At 39.5% G+C, this 17,961-nt stretch overlaps 1 protein-coding gene across 2 annotated transcripts in view; it reads right to left on the bottom strand.

The window, feature by feature from the left end:
- SNX9 (sorting nexin 9) overlaps nt 1-17,887 on the bottom strand; it is a 79,576-nt gene extending 61,689 nt beyond the window's left edge. Inside the window, exon 1 of one of the 2 annotated variants that reach the window (XM_039873883.1) lies at nt 17,641-17,887. In XM_039873883.1, the coding sequence (XP_039729817.1) occupies nt 17,641-17,652 (12 nt within the window). In that variant the 5' untranslated portion in view covers nt 17,653-17,887. Of the gene's footprint in view, nt 1-11,335; nt 11,357-17,640 lie in introns of those variants that run through there. The other variant, XM_039873882.1, reaches the window with a different exon arrangement.
- Between the last annotated feature and the right edge of the window lie 74 nt (nt 17,888-17,961).

Genomic DNA, 17,961 nt, shown 5'->3' with positions numbered 1-17,961 from the left:
ATGACCCAGACTGCCGAGCTGATGGTCCATATGGAAGCCCTTGCCCGCGTTCATTTGAAAAAAATACTAGAATAATGATAATTTAACTAGACCAATTTTAAAATAAACTGGCAAAAATCAACTTCCTCTGGAAACAATAACTGGATAAAAACATAATTGGGAGGATATTCTCAATAGCGACAACAAAAAACAAAATACGAAGCAGAAGTGATAACTAAAGCATGAAGAACCTTAGTGAAGACAGCCTATCAATAAATCCCACTATGTTCCTGAGAACAAGATACAACACCATAAAGATGTTTATAAATATATTGCAGTTCATCCAAAATCCCAAGGGAATTTTTTGGGAGAAATTATAAATGAACTTATCCCAGATGTATTCTGCTCACTTAAGAAAGGGCACCTGAAACATACCATGACTTCAGAAATACAAAACAAAAACAAAAAAAAACCCTTTATCTTTAGCACTTTAAGGCCACAAAGAAAAATGGACAGCCAAGGATCATATTAAAAATTTCAACATTTTTATATGGCAATGTAATACAAAGTCAGCATAGTTTCCAAAATGGCACAAAGTACCTTGAAATATTTATTTTCCCCATGCAGTTGAAAACTTTCTTCAGATTAAACTGTCTTATAAAATAAATTCCTGTTTTAGCTACTAGTCCCTTTTGTTTTATGCTAATGATCACAGCAAGTACACTATATTACTATACTGATTACTTTGGGATTGAGGACTCCAACAATAACTTTTAGAAAAAAAAATACATTATCTCATAAAACTGAAGAGAGACAGTTCTCACAGAGGAATCTATCAAAATATTCTATAATACTCAGTGCCTTAAAGTGCCTCACATGGACTGAAATTTCCCTTAAATTCATATTTCTCAAACAATACAAAGATTCTCAGAAGGCTCCCTTGTGTGCTGGGGCGAGGCACTGGAAAGGGAATCGAGGCCATAGAGCAGTCTGCATTGCTGCTTGGGGACCTTGAGGATAAACTATGAAAGACTGAATATATGCAAAATGGCAGAAACGAACCTGTGCCCTAGAACTCAGTAGCATTTTCCTAGTACGACTTGAACCGGCTGAGGGCTTATAAGGATAAAACTATTAAAAGATGGAACCAAAGACGCTATAGTACAAACCAAATAAAATACAGAGAAAAACTAGTACCTTAAATGAATAAGTGACATATCAAAATCCAGTAGTTAAAACAACTAAATTAATCGAAATCAAACAGTAGAAAAGTCACGGTGGAGTAACTGGCATTAGACTTGCCCTTTTACCACATACAGCTATAAAACTGGACGAAATACATGAAACAACAGTCTTTTCTTAATGACGCAGGTATCATAACCATGAATTAGTGTATAAGGTAAAACACAATGGCTATTTTCTAAGCCTCAGCTTTCACACGTGAAAAATGGCAGGATTAATCTAGATGACCTGCCAGTCACTCTGGGCCCATTTAAAGAATTTAACTATTTTATGTTAAAGTACTTCAAAAATACTACTACACTTAAGTGAAATATGATTAATATTTAACTACTCAAAATGATGCTTCTCCTTAAGGTTCTACATAAAGACACAAACAACTGTGTTACACGAGGAATACGGGTATCTGCTTCAAGCTGAATACGTGGGCAAGGCCAGAACTCTTACTATGATTTATTGTTATCAGTTCCTTGTTAGGGCAATTTCTCTTCTAGATTCATATGGCTAATATAAAACTCAGCACAGAACTACAGCTGGTTTTATTGCATTACAAGTGTGAGGTTAAAGATACAGTAATGTAAGCCTGCCAAAGAGAATTAAGTTAATAAAATAATACACTATTTCAAGAGCTAACTTATTATACCAAAAACAGAAGAATGAATCAAACTTGATTAAATGATGAGATTTAGACTAAACAGCAACCAAGAAAAGATTACAGAATGAGGGATCCACTACACATGAAGACTGAGAAGCCAGAACAGCTCCTTGAAGGGGTCCTAACTGGACACCTTCTGCGAGGCGGGAATGTACCTCTGACTAGACTTTTGCCAGCATCTCCTTCCTTTGCAGTGGATTCTTTTTGCAAACTAGTAAACTCTACAAAAAGGGAAAACCAAGTAGCAGAAAGGTGAAGTGGGACTAAGCGTCTCCAGGCATGAGGCACTTCACCTGTCCTTAGTTTCAAAACATCTTAAAATGGTGGTACTACTCCCATTTTGCAGGAGACACTGCAGCTCACACCAGCTACACCCATCAAGTAACTTGTCTTGAGGTAGAATGACCAACGAGATGGAAGAATTGGAATTTTAACCCAGTTTTTTGCCCTGCACCTGTGATATGTTATCCTGGAGCTAATCACGTCCTGGCCCCTTAACTGATAGTCTTCCTGCCGCAGTCTTTCCTCTCACCCAGTGAACTCTGCACTCTGCTGGTCGAGGCTCTCTTAATAAAACAGGCGCCATGCCGCATATCGAAAACGCCTAATGACTCCCTGTTACCTAGGATCCAGCTGCTCAGATTCGTTTTCTGGCATTAAAGAATCCTCCATAACCTAACCCCACTGTAAAAAGCTAACCCTGCCTCCCACTCCACAATACCAAAGCCCCTGGCAGATGGCTCTCTCCTCTCACCTAGGAAGTCACCACTGGAGTCAGCACTGCAGAGTGCTCATAACATTCACGCTCTCTTCTTCCCTCTTTGCTGGATAAATCACCATCCCCCATTTTGTAAGGTAACCCCATGTCCAGCTCTAGGGACAGATCTTGGCCTAATTAGCCAAGGCTAATTAGCCACCACCTTTAAAGGATGCTGGGAAAGAGAAATGGTTACAACAGAATGTGGTGTGACAAAGCGAATGTACCAGTAGAACAGAAGCAGAGTGGGCTGAGGACTTGTTTGTGAGCAGGGAAAGGGTTAGCAGGGAGGGAACAAATCAGAGAAAGTGAGGCAGAGGCTACTCTGAGCCTTAACGATTTGGTCACTATCTTTCATTTTCCTATTGAATATGGTCTCGTACATTTGTTTTTAAAAACACTAAAACCAGGAGGGCCTTAAGGATAGAGGCTATGTCTTTATCTTTTATATCCTCTAAGGTAAGTAAACCTAGTTAGGTACTTTAGTTGCAAATGATAATAAGCACTACAATACATATAGACTAACGTGGAATGCCACGAAAGAGTATGTCCCATCAGCAGCAGCAGAATGTTTTTCACTGAATTCAATCTTCCACTTCGAAGGTGGAAGAAGGCTACCGCAGAAACTGTAACCATGAAGCTCCTCACACTTGTAAGATCCTCTAAATTTTGAAGAGCTATGATTATCACTTTCTTTGATACCACAGCACTTCAGTAAACTATGTTGTTAGTTTTTAGATAATTGTCTAAGATCCATTTTCACTGAAAACGTTACAGAAGCACTTTTGATAAATCATGATAGGGCACTAGGATTCTGATTTACTAAAGGCAACTGATTAAGTTAAAATATTAAGGAACAAATACTGAATTCATCACCCACCATTAATTCTCCTCAAAGCCTGAAAGATCCATTAGAAACTTACTCTAACCTAAGCAATCCCAGGTACCTAGCCACAAATCTCAACAATATGACTGATTAACAGAAGAGTATAGTGCATCCTGTAGCCCACAGGACCAATTCACCAGACTTACTGACGCTCTGTGTCTGTATGAAACACGTGGCATGCTGAACCCTTTAGGAGGCAACTCCCTAATACGCAGGGCAATTCTGGTCCCACCAGGGGAATCACATGTTTACCAAGATGTTTCTTAAACCTGCTGATGTCTGTTGTACTTTGTTGTAGCTAGCTTGAGTTATTACATAAGCTATTCAAACAAGAGTATGAAAAAAGAGTAATTGTTTCTAAGAAAACTAAGTTAACTGAAAAGCTTTGATTAAATAAAGTTGCTAAAAAGTTTACTGTCAAAATAAGTGTAGCTGAGAAAACAGTTAAGACAAATGGGAACTAATAATTTTTAAAACTCTAGGATTCTGTATTCACAAGGCTTTGAAATTATTTTTTAAATTCTTTAAAAGAAACCAAAAATAGATATCATAGGCAATGAATTATGAGATTATTCAAGATGGATCGCTGAGAATTCCAATCTAAAAAGACCTTGGCTTTTTATCAAAGGATTGGTGAATAAATGTATATTTATGAATTTTAAGTTGCATAAGATGGTTAGTATTTCTTTTTCAATCTTCATTTACATCAACTTTTAAATCAATGACAGGTAACACACGGAGGTGAAAAGTTAGACCACCAATGATGTGATAAAAGACACACATAATCCCATTCTCCTCGACTCTGTTCTAAACACCCTATTGCCAGCACCGCTTACGCTGTACAGGGAAATTCTGAAGGGCCTTGTCTGCTGAGGAGTTTAAGTGCAGTAAGCTGACAAGAGGAAAGCAACACACAGATCCTAAAACCTTTGGGTATGTTAGCTATAGGCACATTACCTATGGCAGAATTTGTTTTAAAAGAACATTGGCAGATTCACACAAATGCCGATAAATAATAGTTTTTAAGTACCATCATCTAAGCCTCTAGCTAAACTAGACGGCGCTGTCCTTACCTTGATGTGTATCAAGCGACAAATACAGCAAGCTATTAATACATGAATATATTTACATTATACACCATCAGACTGGGTATTTCAAGGTTTATGAATTTATTTGTAATTTTTAAGTGGGATAACAGTAATTATTAGTACATGTTTTTAGAAAGTCTTTTTTTAGGAGCATACACTGAAATATTTATCATTAAATAATGTGTTTTTTAAAGTCTTATTTTTATGGGTCTGTACTGAAATATTTACCATTAAATAATAGCTGTCATTGAATAATGTCTGGATATTAAATAATATTATTAAAAAATGTTTTTATGTGTATATACTCATTAAATAATGTCTAGAATTATTTAATATCATTAAATAATTTTTTCAAAATAACGAAGGGGAAAATGAGAAAGGAAGGTTAGAGGAAATAAAATTGGCCAGGAATAAATCATTGTTAAGACTGGTGATATGTAGAGGGGGCTCATTGTATTGTTTTACTTTTGTCTGTGTTTAGAATTTTTATAAAGTTAAAATAAAAAATGTTGAATCATGCCAAACTGTTTAGGCAGTATCTTCGAAACTCAACACCATGGGGGTTTTAAACACAAAGCATATAAAATTTCAAAAATATATTTCATACCTAAAAAAAAATCACAATGAAACCAGGAATATAAAGATTCACCGAATCTCAAAATCCTAAGCCAGGATGATACCATTTCTTCTAAAGCCCATGAGAACCCTGTGACCCAATTCCCAGCGTTTCCGTTGCTTCCTTACACTACTGTTCTCAAAACTGCTGAGGCTTCACAAAGTTTACGCAAGACACTGCTGTAGCAAGCAGTGACCCCAACAGAAGAGGAATGTAGTTGGTTTTAACTGATTATAAATATTTTTATATGTTTAAAATCTGCCGTTCTGGAAATATTTTACTTATTGTATAGGTGAACACTGGTCTATAAAATGATGACAGCCATCTATGGCCATTCCACCCTGAACAAGCCCGATCCCGTCTGATCTCGGAAGCTAAGCAGGGTCGGGTACTTGGATGGGAGACCACCTAGGAAGACTAGGTGCTGTAGGCATAAAAAAATAAAAAATAAGGTATTGTAAGCTGACAAGGTCCTTGCAATCTGTGAGGTCAACCAAGGGTTGCCTCGCCTAAAAAAAAAATAATAATAAATAAAATAAAATGATGACAGCCAAACCAACTATTTTGTAGCCCAAAGGAACAAATGGTCTGACAGGTTTATGTATATACTTTCAGTATACCCAGGAGACATGATCTGAAATTTTCTAGCAGAATCTAAAATTCAATATGTTAGAGAATTTTAAAATTTCATTTAAACAAATGAAAAAGAAGAAAAAAAGGAAATTTTGTTTAAGAATTATTTTCTACTGACTTGACTGGGCTATTCCTTATACATAAAAGGACAGTCTATCGACCCTTTTGCAGCTCTTGAGCTGATTGGCTTAAATGGAGCACGAGATTTTCCTACTGTGACTTTAATTAGATGCAATCAATTAAGTTTCAAGAAGGGATGAAACAAGACTCATACTCGATAAAAAAGCGAAGTATTGCCTCCCCAGTTAGCTTTGGCTAATTAAGGCAAAAGCAACTCTTAAAAAAGAGAGAGAGAAGAAAGAAGTCAGTTTACGTCTGTTGAAAACCCTCCAATGGTTTTGCATCTCACTCAAAATAAATGTCAAACCCTTATCATCACCCCTAACTTTCTATGACCTGAGGGACCATGCTACTCTTGCTGTAACATGGACTCAACCACACTGATGCGTAGGTTACACTACACGCAGACAGGTGAAGGGATGGACAGGTGAAGGGATGGACGTGCAGGCATGCTCCTGCCTGAGGGCAAAGCTCTTTCCTTAAAGTTCTAAATGAGCAGCTCCCTTCCCTCCTTCAAGTCTTGATTTGAGGGTCACCTTCCCAGGGAGGCCTCCTCGGTCACCCCATCTAACATTCTGTGTGCACACCGCACACACGCAACACACACACCTTAACACATTCTCTTCTCCTTCCCAGCTGTATTTTTCTCCTTACCTTATTTTTCTCTTTATTGACCTTATTTATTGCCATCTCTCCATTAGAATGCAAGGTCCATGAGAACAGGGATTTTTACCTTAGTGCAAGGACTTTAAAATTATTTTTTTTAATGCTTCAACAGTTTCTGGCCCACAGCAGGTACTCAACAATTTACTGAAGGAACAATATGATGATCTACCAATGAAGATCCAACGAAATGTGCTATCTGTAAACTTGGTAAATGAACCTGCTAAACACGTTGGTATATCACAGATTTTCTAGCAATGCCAATGTGCTGTTTAATCTCATTCATACTTCTGCCATCCATGCCTCTAACATTCTGCATTGTTTTTGTCTTGTTCTGATGTATGATAGGTAATTTACCAGAATCAACAAGGCACACCTCGGCAATGGCAAAAAGAATCAAACTCAAATTGCCAGACACCCAGATTTGGGAAACTGGGTTAACAGAGTTTTGGATAAGTAAGAAGTAGATCGAAAAGTTCATCGCCTCCACAAGAGTAATTTGAAATTAGAAAAACTTGTTTAAGTTCCCCAATATAGTTAAGCTAGACCCTAGATCTTGGGGTCTAACAGATCCCAGTTTATAGTTTACTTCATAATACCATGAATAACACTACCCGACCAAATAACTATCTGTTGCTATAAGGCAGACACTTTGGTAAGCCCTTTAAATAAACTTTTACTTATTCCTTAAGAAAATTTAGTAAAGATACTATTTTTGAAATGTTATTTTTTCATCTTTAGGGGTGTTTTTTCCTCATTTTCTACCCCCCACCCCAAAGTCAAATCAGCAGTGCTCACTGCCTCCAGGGGATGCGAGGCAGCAGAACGTGACTAAAAGTCTTCCTGCCTGTGGGCTCCAAGGTCCCTACCAGAGGAGAACTCCAGGCTTGGACGACGTTTTTGCAAAGGAGGGAGTAGGCAAGGCTGTTTCTCCCGCCCACAGCCCGCCCTCACCTCCACTCTTAAAGCCGGGAAAAGATGACAGTGAGGAAGTGCAGAGCAGAGCCCAGAGATGACGGCGACGGCTGGTGACAGCCGGAGAGAAGAACCTTCTCCCTGGTTCCAAAACCCCAGTGAAACAGCAAATGGACAGGAAGCGGGAAAAGGCCACTTGCTGCATTAGGACAGAACGTATCTGAGTTTTGCAGACGACTGTGTCCTATGTAGAGCAGGGCAAAAGTGAAACAGTTCCCGTCCCCTCAGGCACCACAAGGAAGCAGCGAAAAGAACTACTGAACGAACGGGGGTGCAGACGACAAGAGCACGTCACACGCCTTCTACATATACGAGTCCCACGCCAATCAATTTAGTTATTCGAAGGTAGGAGGGGACTAGTTTGGGGAACTATACTTTCCAGTTTGGGGATTATACCCAATTCTTTTCTCTGGCTCTAACAAACTTGTCGTTTTACTTCTTTGAGGCATCTAAGTGGGAAACTAGAAAAGCTGAATCTGATGAAATTCGAATTCTTCGAAATTAAGTATAGGTCCATACTACACAAATAAGATAAAAAAAAACAAACAAACCCGGATTTATACAAATACCATAGATTATCTAAATTACAAAGTAATTTAAAAGCAGGGTTCTTTTACATAATAATCCCCCTGATGAATTAAAAATTGTTATTATACAACCGCTTTAGTAATGTATACAATGCAAATAAATCTGGACTGATTACTGTGAATGATGATGATATACACAAAATTGCAGGGCATGTTTTCTGGCTAACTAGGAAGCAACAGGAGAAGTAATTATCGGCCCTAGTCACCTCACCACCTTAATAATCAGAGGCACTAATAGTATTAAGTCATTTTGTACATAATATAAATGACCAAAAGTTACTGAAAACCACAGCTGATGAGAAAAAAACAGCTTTTATTTGAGACTATTTTATGACTCCTTTGATTCTCAGCATCACCTGGACCCAGTTAGAATGAAGAGTCCTTTAAGCAAGAAGCGACATTCACTGCACTCAGCTAGTGCCCGCCCACTCCATAGTGCCCAGACTCCAGCGGGGAGCTGAGCACAGAACCCAGATTTACTTTTCATGTTCCACAAAAGTGGTCCTCAAAGTGTGGTCCCAGACCAGCAATATCAGCATCAGCTGGAAACTGGTAGAAATACACGTTCTGGGCTCCACCTCCAGAATCAGAAACTCTGGGGGTAAAGTCCAGCAATTTGTGATTTGACAAGCTCCCCGGGTGAGGACTGGGATGCAGCGAGGGTATCGCAGATCTACCATGAAAACTCAGGAAACATGATTGTCCCTCAGAAAAGACTGACGTGCTTTAGTAAGAGTCTAATTTCTCTTAGATGGGAGCTTGTTTCAATTTTCACAATCTTTCTTTATAGCAGTGACTCCTACTGAGTCAGGGGAGAGGTAAAGTTTGGGGGAAAATTTTTAATACTTGGCATTTTAGAGAACGCCTATGACTTTTATATAAAAACTGCAGGAAGAATGAGATGTTTTTACTTATAAAAATGGGTTTTAAAATAGTATGGACATAGTAATAAAGACTAGAACCAGAAGTAGCTTTAAATATCAGAATTTTGAAAAAACAATCTCCATATTTTTGGTATCGTCTTGGCTTTAAATGATTAAGACGGATCTATCTAGAATAACTACAGATGTTAGTTGTCTAAAGGCTACTGATTTTCTAGCTCTGAGTTTTTTTGGTTCTAAGGACACTGAATACGCTTTACTTATTGCTCACAGTAATCACAGGACAAAGTCAGTCTGATACATCAACAAAAAGGCTGCAAAAATCTTAAACTCTTGACTCTCATCTTATGAAGGTGGGGAGAGTACAGAAGTGATAAAAACTGCTGGGGACCCACAAAGGCTTAGCTGCTCTGCTTCCTCTCAGCTCCTGAGAGAAAGGGTGCAGAGAGGCAGGTAAAATCACAAATGTATTTAGGAAGCAACAATTTTTAAGACTTTCAGTTTCAGTGCCGGTTGTTACAGTAAGTTTTTATTTTTAAAATTTAAAAAAACAAACATTTTCCCCTTTGGAAGACATAAAAATATGGTGTTTAAGGAGGTAAAATTAATTTCTAAGTTTCTATGTGTAATCTTGAATGCATTTTTCTATTGATGTGCTACTTACTATTTATAAGCATTAATTAAAAACATTTTTTTCATCTTAGTATAATTCAAAATAAATTAATAGAAGGTGGGTAAGTTTGTGAATCTGCTTTGGGGGCCTGGTTAATGACAATAAGTTTTTAAATTTAAAAAAGTGATCTTGTTTTCTTCCTTATTGCAAAAACAATAAATATTCATTTTTCAAAACCTTGAGAAGACAAAACAGTATAAAAGATGAAAAAGTTGCTAGGTGCAGCCACCAGGAGCTAGACAACTATTAACACCCGTACCTACATTTTCAAGTCCTCTTCTGTGAATCTGCATTAGATAGTACATTTAAGCTGGCATTTAACTGGTACAATTTAAATAACTCATTAATTTCTGACTGCCAATTCTCTTAGGCAAGGATCTAGATCTTGTCATCCTTACTTCCAGCATGACAGAGGCACAAATGCCTGCTGAACTCAGTATCTGCGACTTTACAAGACAAAGACTGGACTTGGCAGACTGTCACGATGTACTATGTATTTTTAAAGTGACTAATGTGATAGAAAAAGGGTTAAAACTCACTCGGTGAATTAAAGAAAAGAAACCTTTCCAGACTCAGCTCCTCTGAAAACCTTGCGGGCTGGAGAAGGCGTGACAGGAGCCTGCACTGCGCCCGACAGAAACATGTACTCCTCTGGGACACTACAACTTTGGGACCGTGTTCTTTGAGGGCAAGGACAAGGCCTTTGAGATGACATCCCATCGTGGAGCAAAGGACCTGGCACTGAGCTCAGAGTTCAAATGGAGTCCATGAAAGATGATGGGTGACAGTTCCCAGAATAAACCTGCATTTTTCACCCTCATTAACTCCGCCCTAAAGTTCTATGTCTCTGACTAATGAACAATCACAAACAGGTGATTTTTGCATCCTGTCTCTGCAGGTAATACTACTATATGACTCAATTTTCAGATACTAAAAATAGCTTAGAAAAATTGAGTCATACTGAATAACATTCTTAAGTACTGTATTTACAATGCCTAAAAATGAATAAGTGTGCTAAATCTATCATGTGTTTTTAACAGTCAAAGCGGGGGTGTGTGTGAGGAAAAAAGCACCAATTGGAAAGTGAAATGTCCACAGTCTGTCAATATAATTGTTTGACTTAGGGTGTGGTTTCAACTTAAATGCTTAACAACTTTGCTTTTTCACCTTTTTCTCTCCAAAGACTGGGTTAACACTTTGCCTGCACGTATTCCGCTCCTTCACTTCAGTCTGTTGCAAAGAAGCTTTGACTTGGACTTTGTTCTGGCAAATGTGGCAAGCTGAAACCCCTAACCATCACCAAATTGAAACACTTAAGTGCTGAATAAAATATTAAAAGCAAAAAAGAAACGTCTTTTAAAACACACTGCTGAGTTAGCACAAAAGGAAGAGATCTAGAGAGATCATAGAAGTGAGAGCGGAAACTCTGGGAGTCTCCTCCAAACCCTGGAGACCCTGAGTTTGGGTCTGTGCTCTGAAGGGTGTACTGGAGGAGGGCAGGACCCCTGTACTGGGCTAGAGGCTGAGACCCCAAGAGGACTTCAACATAGGGTAGAAGAGCCTCTAACAGCAAGGAAACTTATCATCATTGACACAGGGTAGAAGAATGTCGAAAACTTGCCCCTGAGATATGAGCTCCATGTTGATGCTACCCAGCAAGGCCAAAAAAACATTGAGCCAGGAATTAAAGTCAGAATGACCCCTAAGATGCAGTGCCCCTAGGAGACTGGCAGAAGCAAAGACAAACTCTCTCTGGAGGACCATATAACTTCATCTTAGGTATCAAAATTCCTTAGACGAAGTTCCAAAGAAAATGCTTAACTCACAGAAAAAATAAAAATACACAAGAAAACAATGTACCATGAGTAAGAATGAGCGAAAACAGATGGCCAAATTAGACTTCGGATATTAGAATTAACAGATACAAACTATAAATGTTCATTATGCTTAAGAGAAGCTTAAAAATATGATGAAAGAATGAGACTATAAAGAATGACTAAGCAGATCTGAAATAGAACCAAATACAATTTCTAAAAATAGAATATAATTAAAAATTGAAGGTATGGATAAAAGAGCAAATTAAGCCTTACTAAACAAACAAACAAACAAACAAACAAAAAACAAAAACAGAACTGAAAGAGCCGAAGAAATAATCCAGAATGAAGCAGAAAGAAAACATGACAGGTTGAGCCAGGAAGTGAGATGTCTGCTGGATCTTTTCAAGCTAATTAGAGTTCCAGAAAGAGAGAATGGGGAAGAGGCAATATTCCTGAAATAATAATCGCTGGGAATTTTCTACAACTGTACTCCCTAATACAGTAGCCATTAACCACATGTGGCTATTTAAATTAAAATTAAACAGTTCCCTCAGTCACACTAACCACATTTCAAATTCTCATGAGCCACATGTGGCAGGTGGCACCTACGGGACTGAGCGGATGTAGAACATCTGCAACACCACAGAAAAGTCTACTGAACTGCACTGTTCTAGAGCTACTTACTGAAAGACCCAAGCCACCTATTAAATCCCAAGCTGTGTACATAAAATCCACACAGGGACACACTACAGTGAAACTGCAAAATACTAAAGACACAGAGGTCTTAAAAACAGAGAGAGGGAAGAGTGAGACCATCTATAAAATATTAGATGGCTAATTTCTTACAGTAACTCTGAAAGCCAGTAGAAAACAGGAAAAATACCTTCAAATATGCTGAGAGAAAATACCGTCAACTTAGAACTCTGTACCTAGGAAACTACCGTTTAAGAAAGGGCAAAATACATTTGCACACATAAGGGATTTACCAACAACAAACCTGCTCTAATGAAAATTCCAAAGAATTCATTTTAGGCAGAATGAATATCATCCCACAAAAGACTGGAATGTAAGAAGGAATAGTAAGCAAAGGTGTGCTAAAATGTGATGAAATCTAAATAAACATTACTGTACAAAAAATAAAAATAATGTCTAATTTGTGGTGGAAAAGACAATTCAAATACTGGGCAAAAACTGACTATCCTGTGGGAGATGATTGGAGTTAAACATCCAAAGGTCTTTTATACCCTCAGGAGGAGGGTAATAATATTGAATAATTTCAGACTTTAACTTAGAAATGGTAACATACATGCTTATGATAACCACTGGGAAAAAGCCAACATATAGGACAAACCTTCCAAAAAGTCAAGAGGGGGGAAAAAGAAGTAAAATAAATGAAAAAGAGAACCTAAATCAATCTATAAGATGGTAGCCGGAAATCCAAACACATCGGTGAACACAAATAAAAGCAGAGAAAATTCTCTAGCCACAAAGATAGCCAGACTAGATAAAAAGGTAAAATTCAGCTACAGGCTTTTATATGCCAGGCAAATATTTACCAAAAGAAAGCTAGTAAAACCACATTAACTTTAAATGAAATGTCCTTTAAGAAAAAAAATGTACCATAAAGAATGTCACTTCATAATGATAAAAAGTTCAAGTCACTTGGAAGATAATACCAATTCTAAACACAAATAAAACTATCCATCATTTTAACATGTCTGTCAAGTAGACAAAAGGTCAGTTAGATCCCAGATCAAATAGAGTTAGTAAGGATACAGATGTGAACAACACAATTAATAAGTTTAACCTAATGGACACATACAGAACACACACACACACATATCAATTAGGGAATATATATATATATATTTTATGCACAGGTGGAACATTTCTGACTACATGCTACGTACAAAGTTAGCCTCAACAAATTTTCAGGTATAGTATTAGTATCAATCACATTCTCTGATCACAATGAAATTAAGTTAGAAATCATTAACAAAAAGATAAACAGGAAAACCCTATACTTTAAAAAATTAAACACACTTTTAACAACTCATGGATTAAGATAAATCCTTTCAAAATCTCAGAAGTACAAAGCTCATTCCAGTTACCTTAAAACATAAGAACCAATTTCTCATGTCATCATTAGTAAAACTGAATTACTCTATTTAAAAGACATTGCTAATACCTAGGCTGTAGATGTGTATTTTCCATTGTGCACGTATACTTAAAAACAAAGTTTACTAAAACGCATAATTAAACGAATGAAAGCTTACAGTTGCAGATACAGAGTTTTCCCTAACAGTCACTTATTTCACAGGAACATCTTTTTGCTTTTTCAAACTGGAGAGGGAAGAACTGAAGCAAGAAACTTCAACATTCATTCACGTAATAATAGCTTATCAAGAGCCTCACTTCTGTGCTGGTCACAGAGGATGCAAAGGTGATCAAACACACACACACACAGTCCCAGCCTCCTCGACCTGACAGCATCCTAAAGGAGACAGTCACAGGTCACAGAAATACACCTGAAATGATAGTTGGGACATGTGTGACCCTGTAACAAAGATCGGGGAGATCAGGAATGTTTTCCAGATGAAGTGGTACTTTGAGCTGGGACGTAATGTGTAAAAAGGCGGCACCTGGAGGAAGAGGCCAGAGAACAGCCTTCTAGAAAAGAAAGGAACAGCATATGTAAAGTCATAAAGTGTCAGGTGGGCAATCAAAGTAAAACTATAATTTTCAGATAGTCAATACAGAAAACTGCAAAATTTTTATGCTTTCTAATCTATCCCTTCTTTAATAAGAAATTGGTTTACCTTTGTACTATCATAGAGTCTTTGACTATACAAAAGATGTCCAGATATTCTATTTATTAAGAGAGTTTAAAAAATATTACTGTTACACAAAATTGAATGGGTAGCATTTTCCATACTATTTTTTAAAAAAGACTACCGAGATCAACTTTAATCCTTAAGGCTCTTTAGAAAGATATTTCTATTTTTTTTTTCCAGATATAGAGGTTTTTGCTCCGGAGAGATTACAAAGTATGTTTTCTGAACTGTTCTTACGAATGTTTATCATGCAACAGTTCTGAGAAATTCACTCATTTTCTAGCAGTATCTCTACATTCCACACCCAACTTAATTCCACCAGACAAGTAGTATAACACAAATGTGTAACTTTAGCCATTGGAGCTGGAAAGTTAAAAAAAAAAAAAAGCATCAGGGACTCCTAGATATTTGTAATAATGATCACTCCTAACAGTGACTATGTAAGCACAAAAGGATCCAAATTAGTTACCAAAGGTTAACTCTGACATGGGAATTACAGCTAAATTATATAGCTACGGATTAACTTTCATTAACAATTTTATGTTCCTTTTGTTATATGTGGGCAAAAAAAAGGAATTTGTTTCCCAAGATTTAATAAATAAAATTTAATTTACTCCTAAGTTCACTATATGACTGTGTCAAAATATAACCTTTTGAGGCTTCTAACAGCAGTCAAGACTACACACTCATATTAGCCTTTCCCTGTATTTGTTAAATGAGCCCTGCCTGGCCTGAGTGACATATGCATATATTCACAACTGAGTTCAGCATTCTACTGGGTAATGATTAGAATCAAAGAACAGATAAGCCCTTTAAAATATGCAGTTACTGATTAACTTTCTTTAGCAGTGAAGAGGTGCCCGATTTAAGTTTTTCTTCTAAAAGCTCATTTCTATTAGAGTATACAAGAGGAGTTTTTAAAAAGTCATGAAGTTCAAAAATAACTGCATCTTCAAGAAAACATATAATACATAAGAAAATCATATCTAAGAGAACCGAAGCCATTCTGTAAACTCAAAGGGAAACCCAACACCGCCTAAAATAGGAAGATGTTGCGTTTATTTGTCTTCACTTAATGCTTGCAGCAAGAGTCCGAGGGCCACATGAGTCTTAAATTTTATAAAAAGTCAGATGTTATTGTTACTAAAAAGTACCCGCTCTCCATCTACCTAATTAAAGAAAAGAAAAAGCCCACAACACACAGATGTTGATGGAGGGGAAACAGCAAGGACTTTATTCTCTGGGAACAACTTAAATGAGACTCTGGTTTGCTATGAGAATCATCAGGAAACAGGAAAACCAGAAAACTGAGGAAGGGTCCTCTTTTAATAAGTGCTTCTTTGCTCCTCCTTTTTTAAAAAATGGAAGTACTTTGTCACTGTGTTAACATGGAAATGAGTCCCATGTGGAATCGTGATTAGAAAGGTAAAAGAAACTAAGAGCCAGAGTCATCGGAATCTGCCTTCAGAATAGTGCAGATAATCAGGTCAGAAGTGCTGACACATGCTTCAAGGCTTGTGTCTAGCGATGACACATGCAATTCAAGTTTAGTACAAGAACCACCATCCTTTTCAAGTTTGTAGAAAAACTAAGTTAAGTGTAACTATCAAAGAGAGTTTTCATTATGCACACCCACGCCAGCTACTGAGCCTGGTCCCACTTAAAGGATAATACTGGCAACATGCATTAGTAGGTCAGAGTGTGAAATACCACAGCACTGACCACCTCTGAGTAGGTACCTACCACAAACAACTTTTAAGGTTGCAAGATGAGTGTAAAAAAATAAGACCGTGTGGCTGGAAATTCCTGGAATGTTTGTCAACGAACCTTAAAATCAAATTTCCTTAGACATCCTTGGCTTGAGCTCAGTTTTGTTTTTAAAAAGATCAGCACAAAATTAGATGTGTTAAAAAGGTACCAAGCTCTATCACACCTGATAAAACCAAGGAGGAACACAGCCAATAATATATATATTAACAAGAAGGTAATTATTTCAGTAACAGCCGGCGATAGGTTCTCTGGAGAATGTCCATTTAAAAAAAAATACATAAACACTGCACCTACATAGACTCTGGGCACGGAATTTAACAGACTGGAATGACATCAAACAATCTGATCTTTCAAAGGAATTTTACACTTCTTACCATTTTCTAAGTTATTCCTCTACCAAAAACAAAACCCCAACGCCTACAAAAATGTAAGGTTTTCACCACCCCAAAAGAAGCTTAGAGATTTCAAACAAAATATGGAAGAGGGCACTGATCTCAACAAAGGTGACAGTACAAAAAACTATTTGCCTAAATCACTCCATTTCTCCACCCACAAGACTAGCGCCTGGAGGGGTCTCCCACCTCAAGTCTTTAATCAAAGATCGAGGCTTTCCTAGTTTACATCGAGAACTAAAGAAGACGCCCCAGGAAAGGGAGCGGGGAAGGGTGACTTCCATAGACGCTGGTAGCAAAGAGTGACCGGTAATTCCTCGCACAATACCCTAAAATAAGCCAAGCACCACTGCTGGCCAATTACCAAACACGAATCAAAGTTCCACCACGTAATTGGGGCCTAGGCCTTTTTCAAGCAAATGAGTTATTGAAAGTACAGTCATTTCCCTCTTTGTATTTTAATCACGCTGGAAATACCATTCAAACTGAAAAGGTAGCAAAACAAAAGAAAAGAGAGAAAAACAAGAAAAATGAAGGAAGGGGAAGCGCGGGGCGTTCAATTTGCGTTTTCCCTCCCCAGGAGCAATCTCGCTCGCGGGCCTGAATTTAAAGCGCCGGGTCCTCTCGCCGGGGGTCGGGCCCCCCCAAAACCGGCAGGCGAGCCGGGGGCCCACCCCTGGGCGGCGGGAGGGGACGCTCCTCTCCGCGGTGGCCGGTCGTGTGCGACGGAGAGTGGACACCAGTCCGGACACGACTAGGGGCTCCCGAGGGCCGGGGCGGCTCCTCCGAGCGAGCCGGGGGCCGCGGGAACTTTCCGTCCCTCGGCCGGGCCGCAGCCCACGCTCCGGCGCAAACTTTGCAGGAGGCGCCGCTCCCGTCCGGGGTCCCGCCCCGCGACCCTCCCGCGCCTCCAGCCCGGCGCCCCCGAAAGCCCTCGCCCCGCGCGGCCCGAGCCCTGGGGCGCCGCGGGCCGCCCGTCGTCGGCCTCCTCGGCCGCACGGCCGCCCGCGCCCCCGGCCCGGACCCTCCCTGCGCCGCCGCGGGGCCGCCAGGGCCTGCGCCGCGCGCCCCTCACCTTCGTGGCCATGGCGGTCGGGTCGGCGGCCGGGGACGGCCGGCTCCTCTCGCGCGCCGCGCTGTGGGCCGGCGGCGGGCCGGCGAGGGGGAGCGCGGCTACGGCTGGGCCCCGGCGCGGCGGCGGCGGCGGCGGCGGCAGCTCCGCCTCGGCCCCGAGTCTGGGCGCTCGGCGACTCCAGCCGCCGCCCGCTCCTGCAGTTCCTGAAACTCCCCGGCCGCGCGGCCCCCGCCCCCGAGCCTCCCATTTACCGCGGCGCGCGCGGCGCGGCCGGCGGAAGCGCGCCCGGTGCCCTCGGCCGCCGGCCCGGCCTCCGCGCCC

The sequence above is a fragment of the Pteropus medius genome, unplaced genomic scaffold (genome assembly GCF_902729225.1).
Source record: "Pteropus medius unplaced genomic scaffold, Ma_sr-lr_union100, whole genome shotgun sequence".
NCBI classification, from domain to species: Eukaryota; Metazoa; Chordata; class Mammalia; order Chiroptera; family Pteropodidae; genus Pteropus; species Pteropus medius.
The sequence above is the reverse complement of the archived record's forward strand: the minus strand, read 5'-3'. Positions and strand labels throughout refer to the sequence as shown.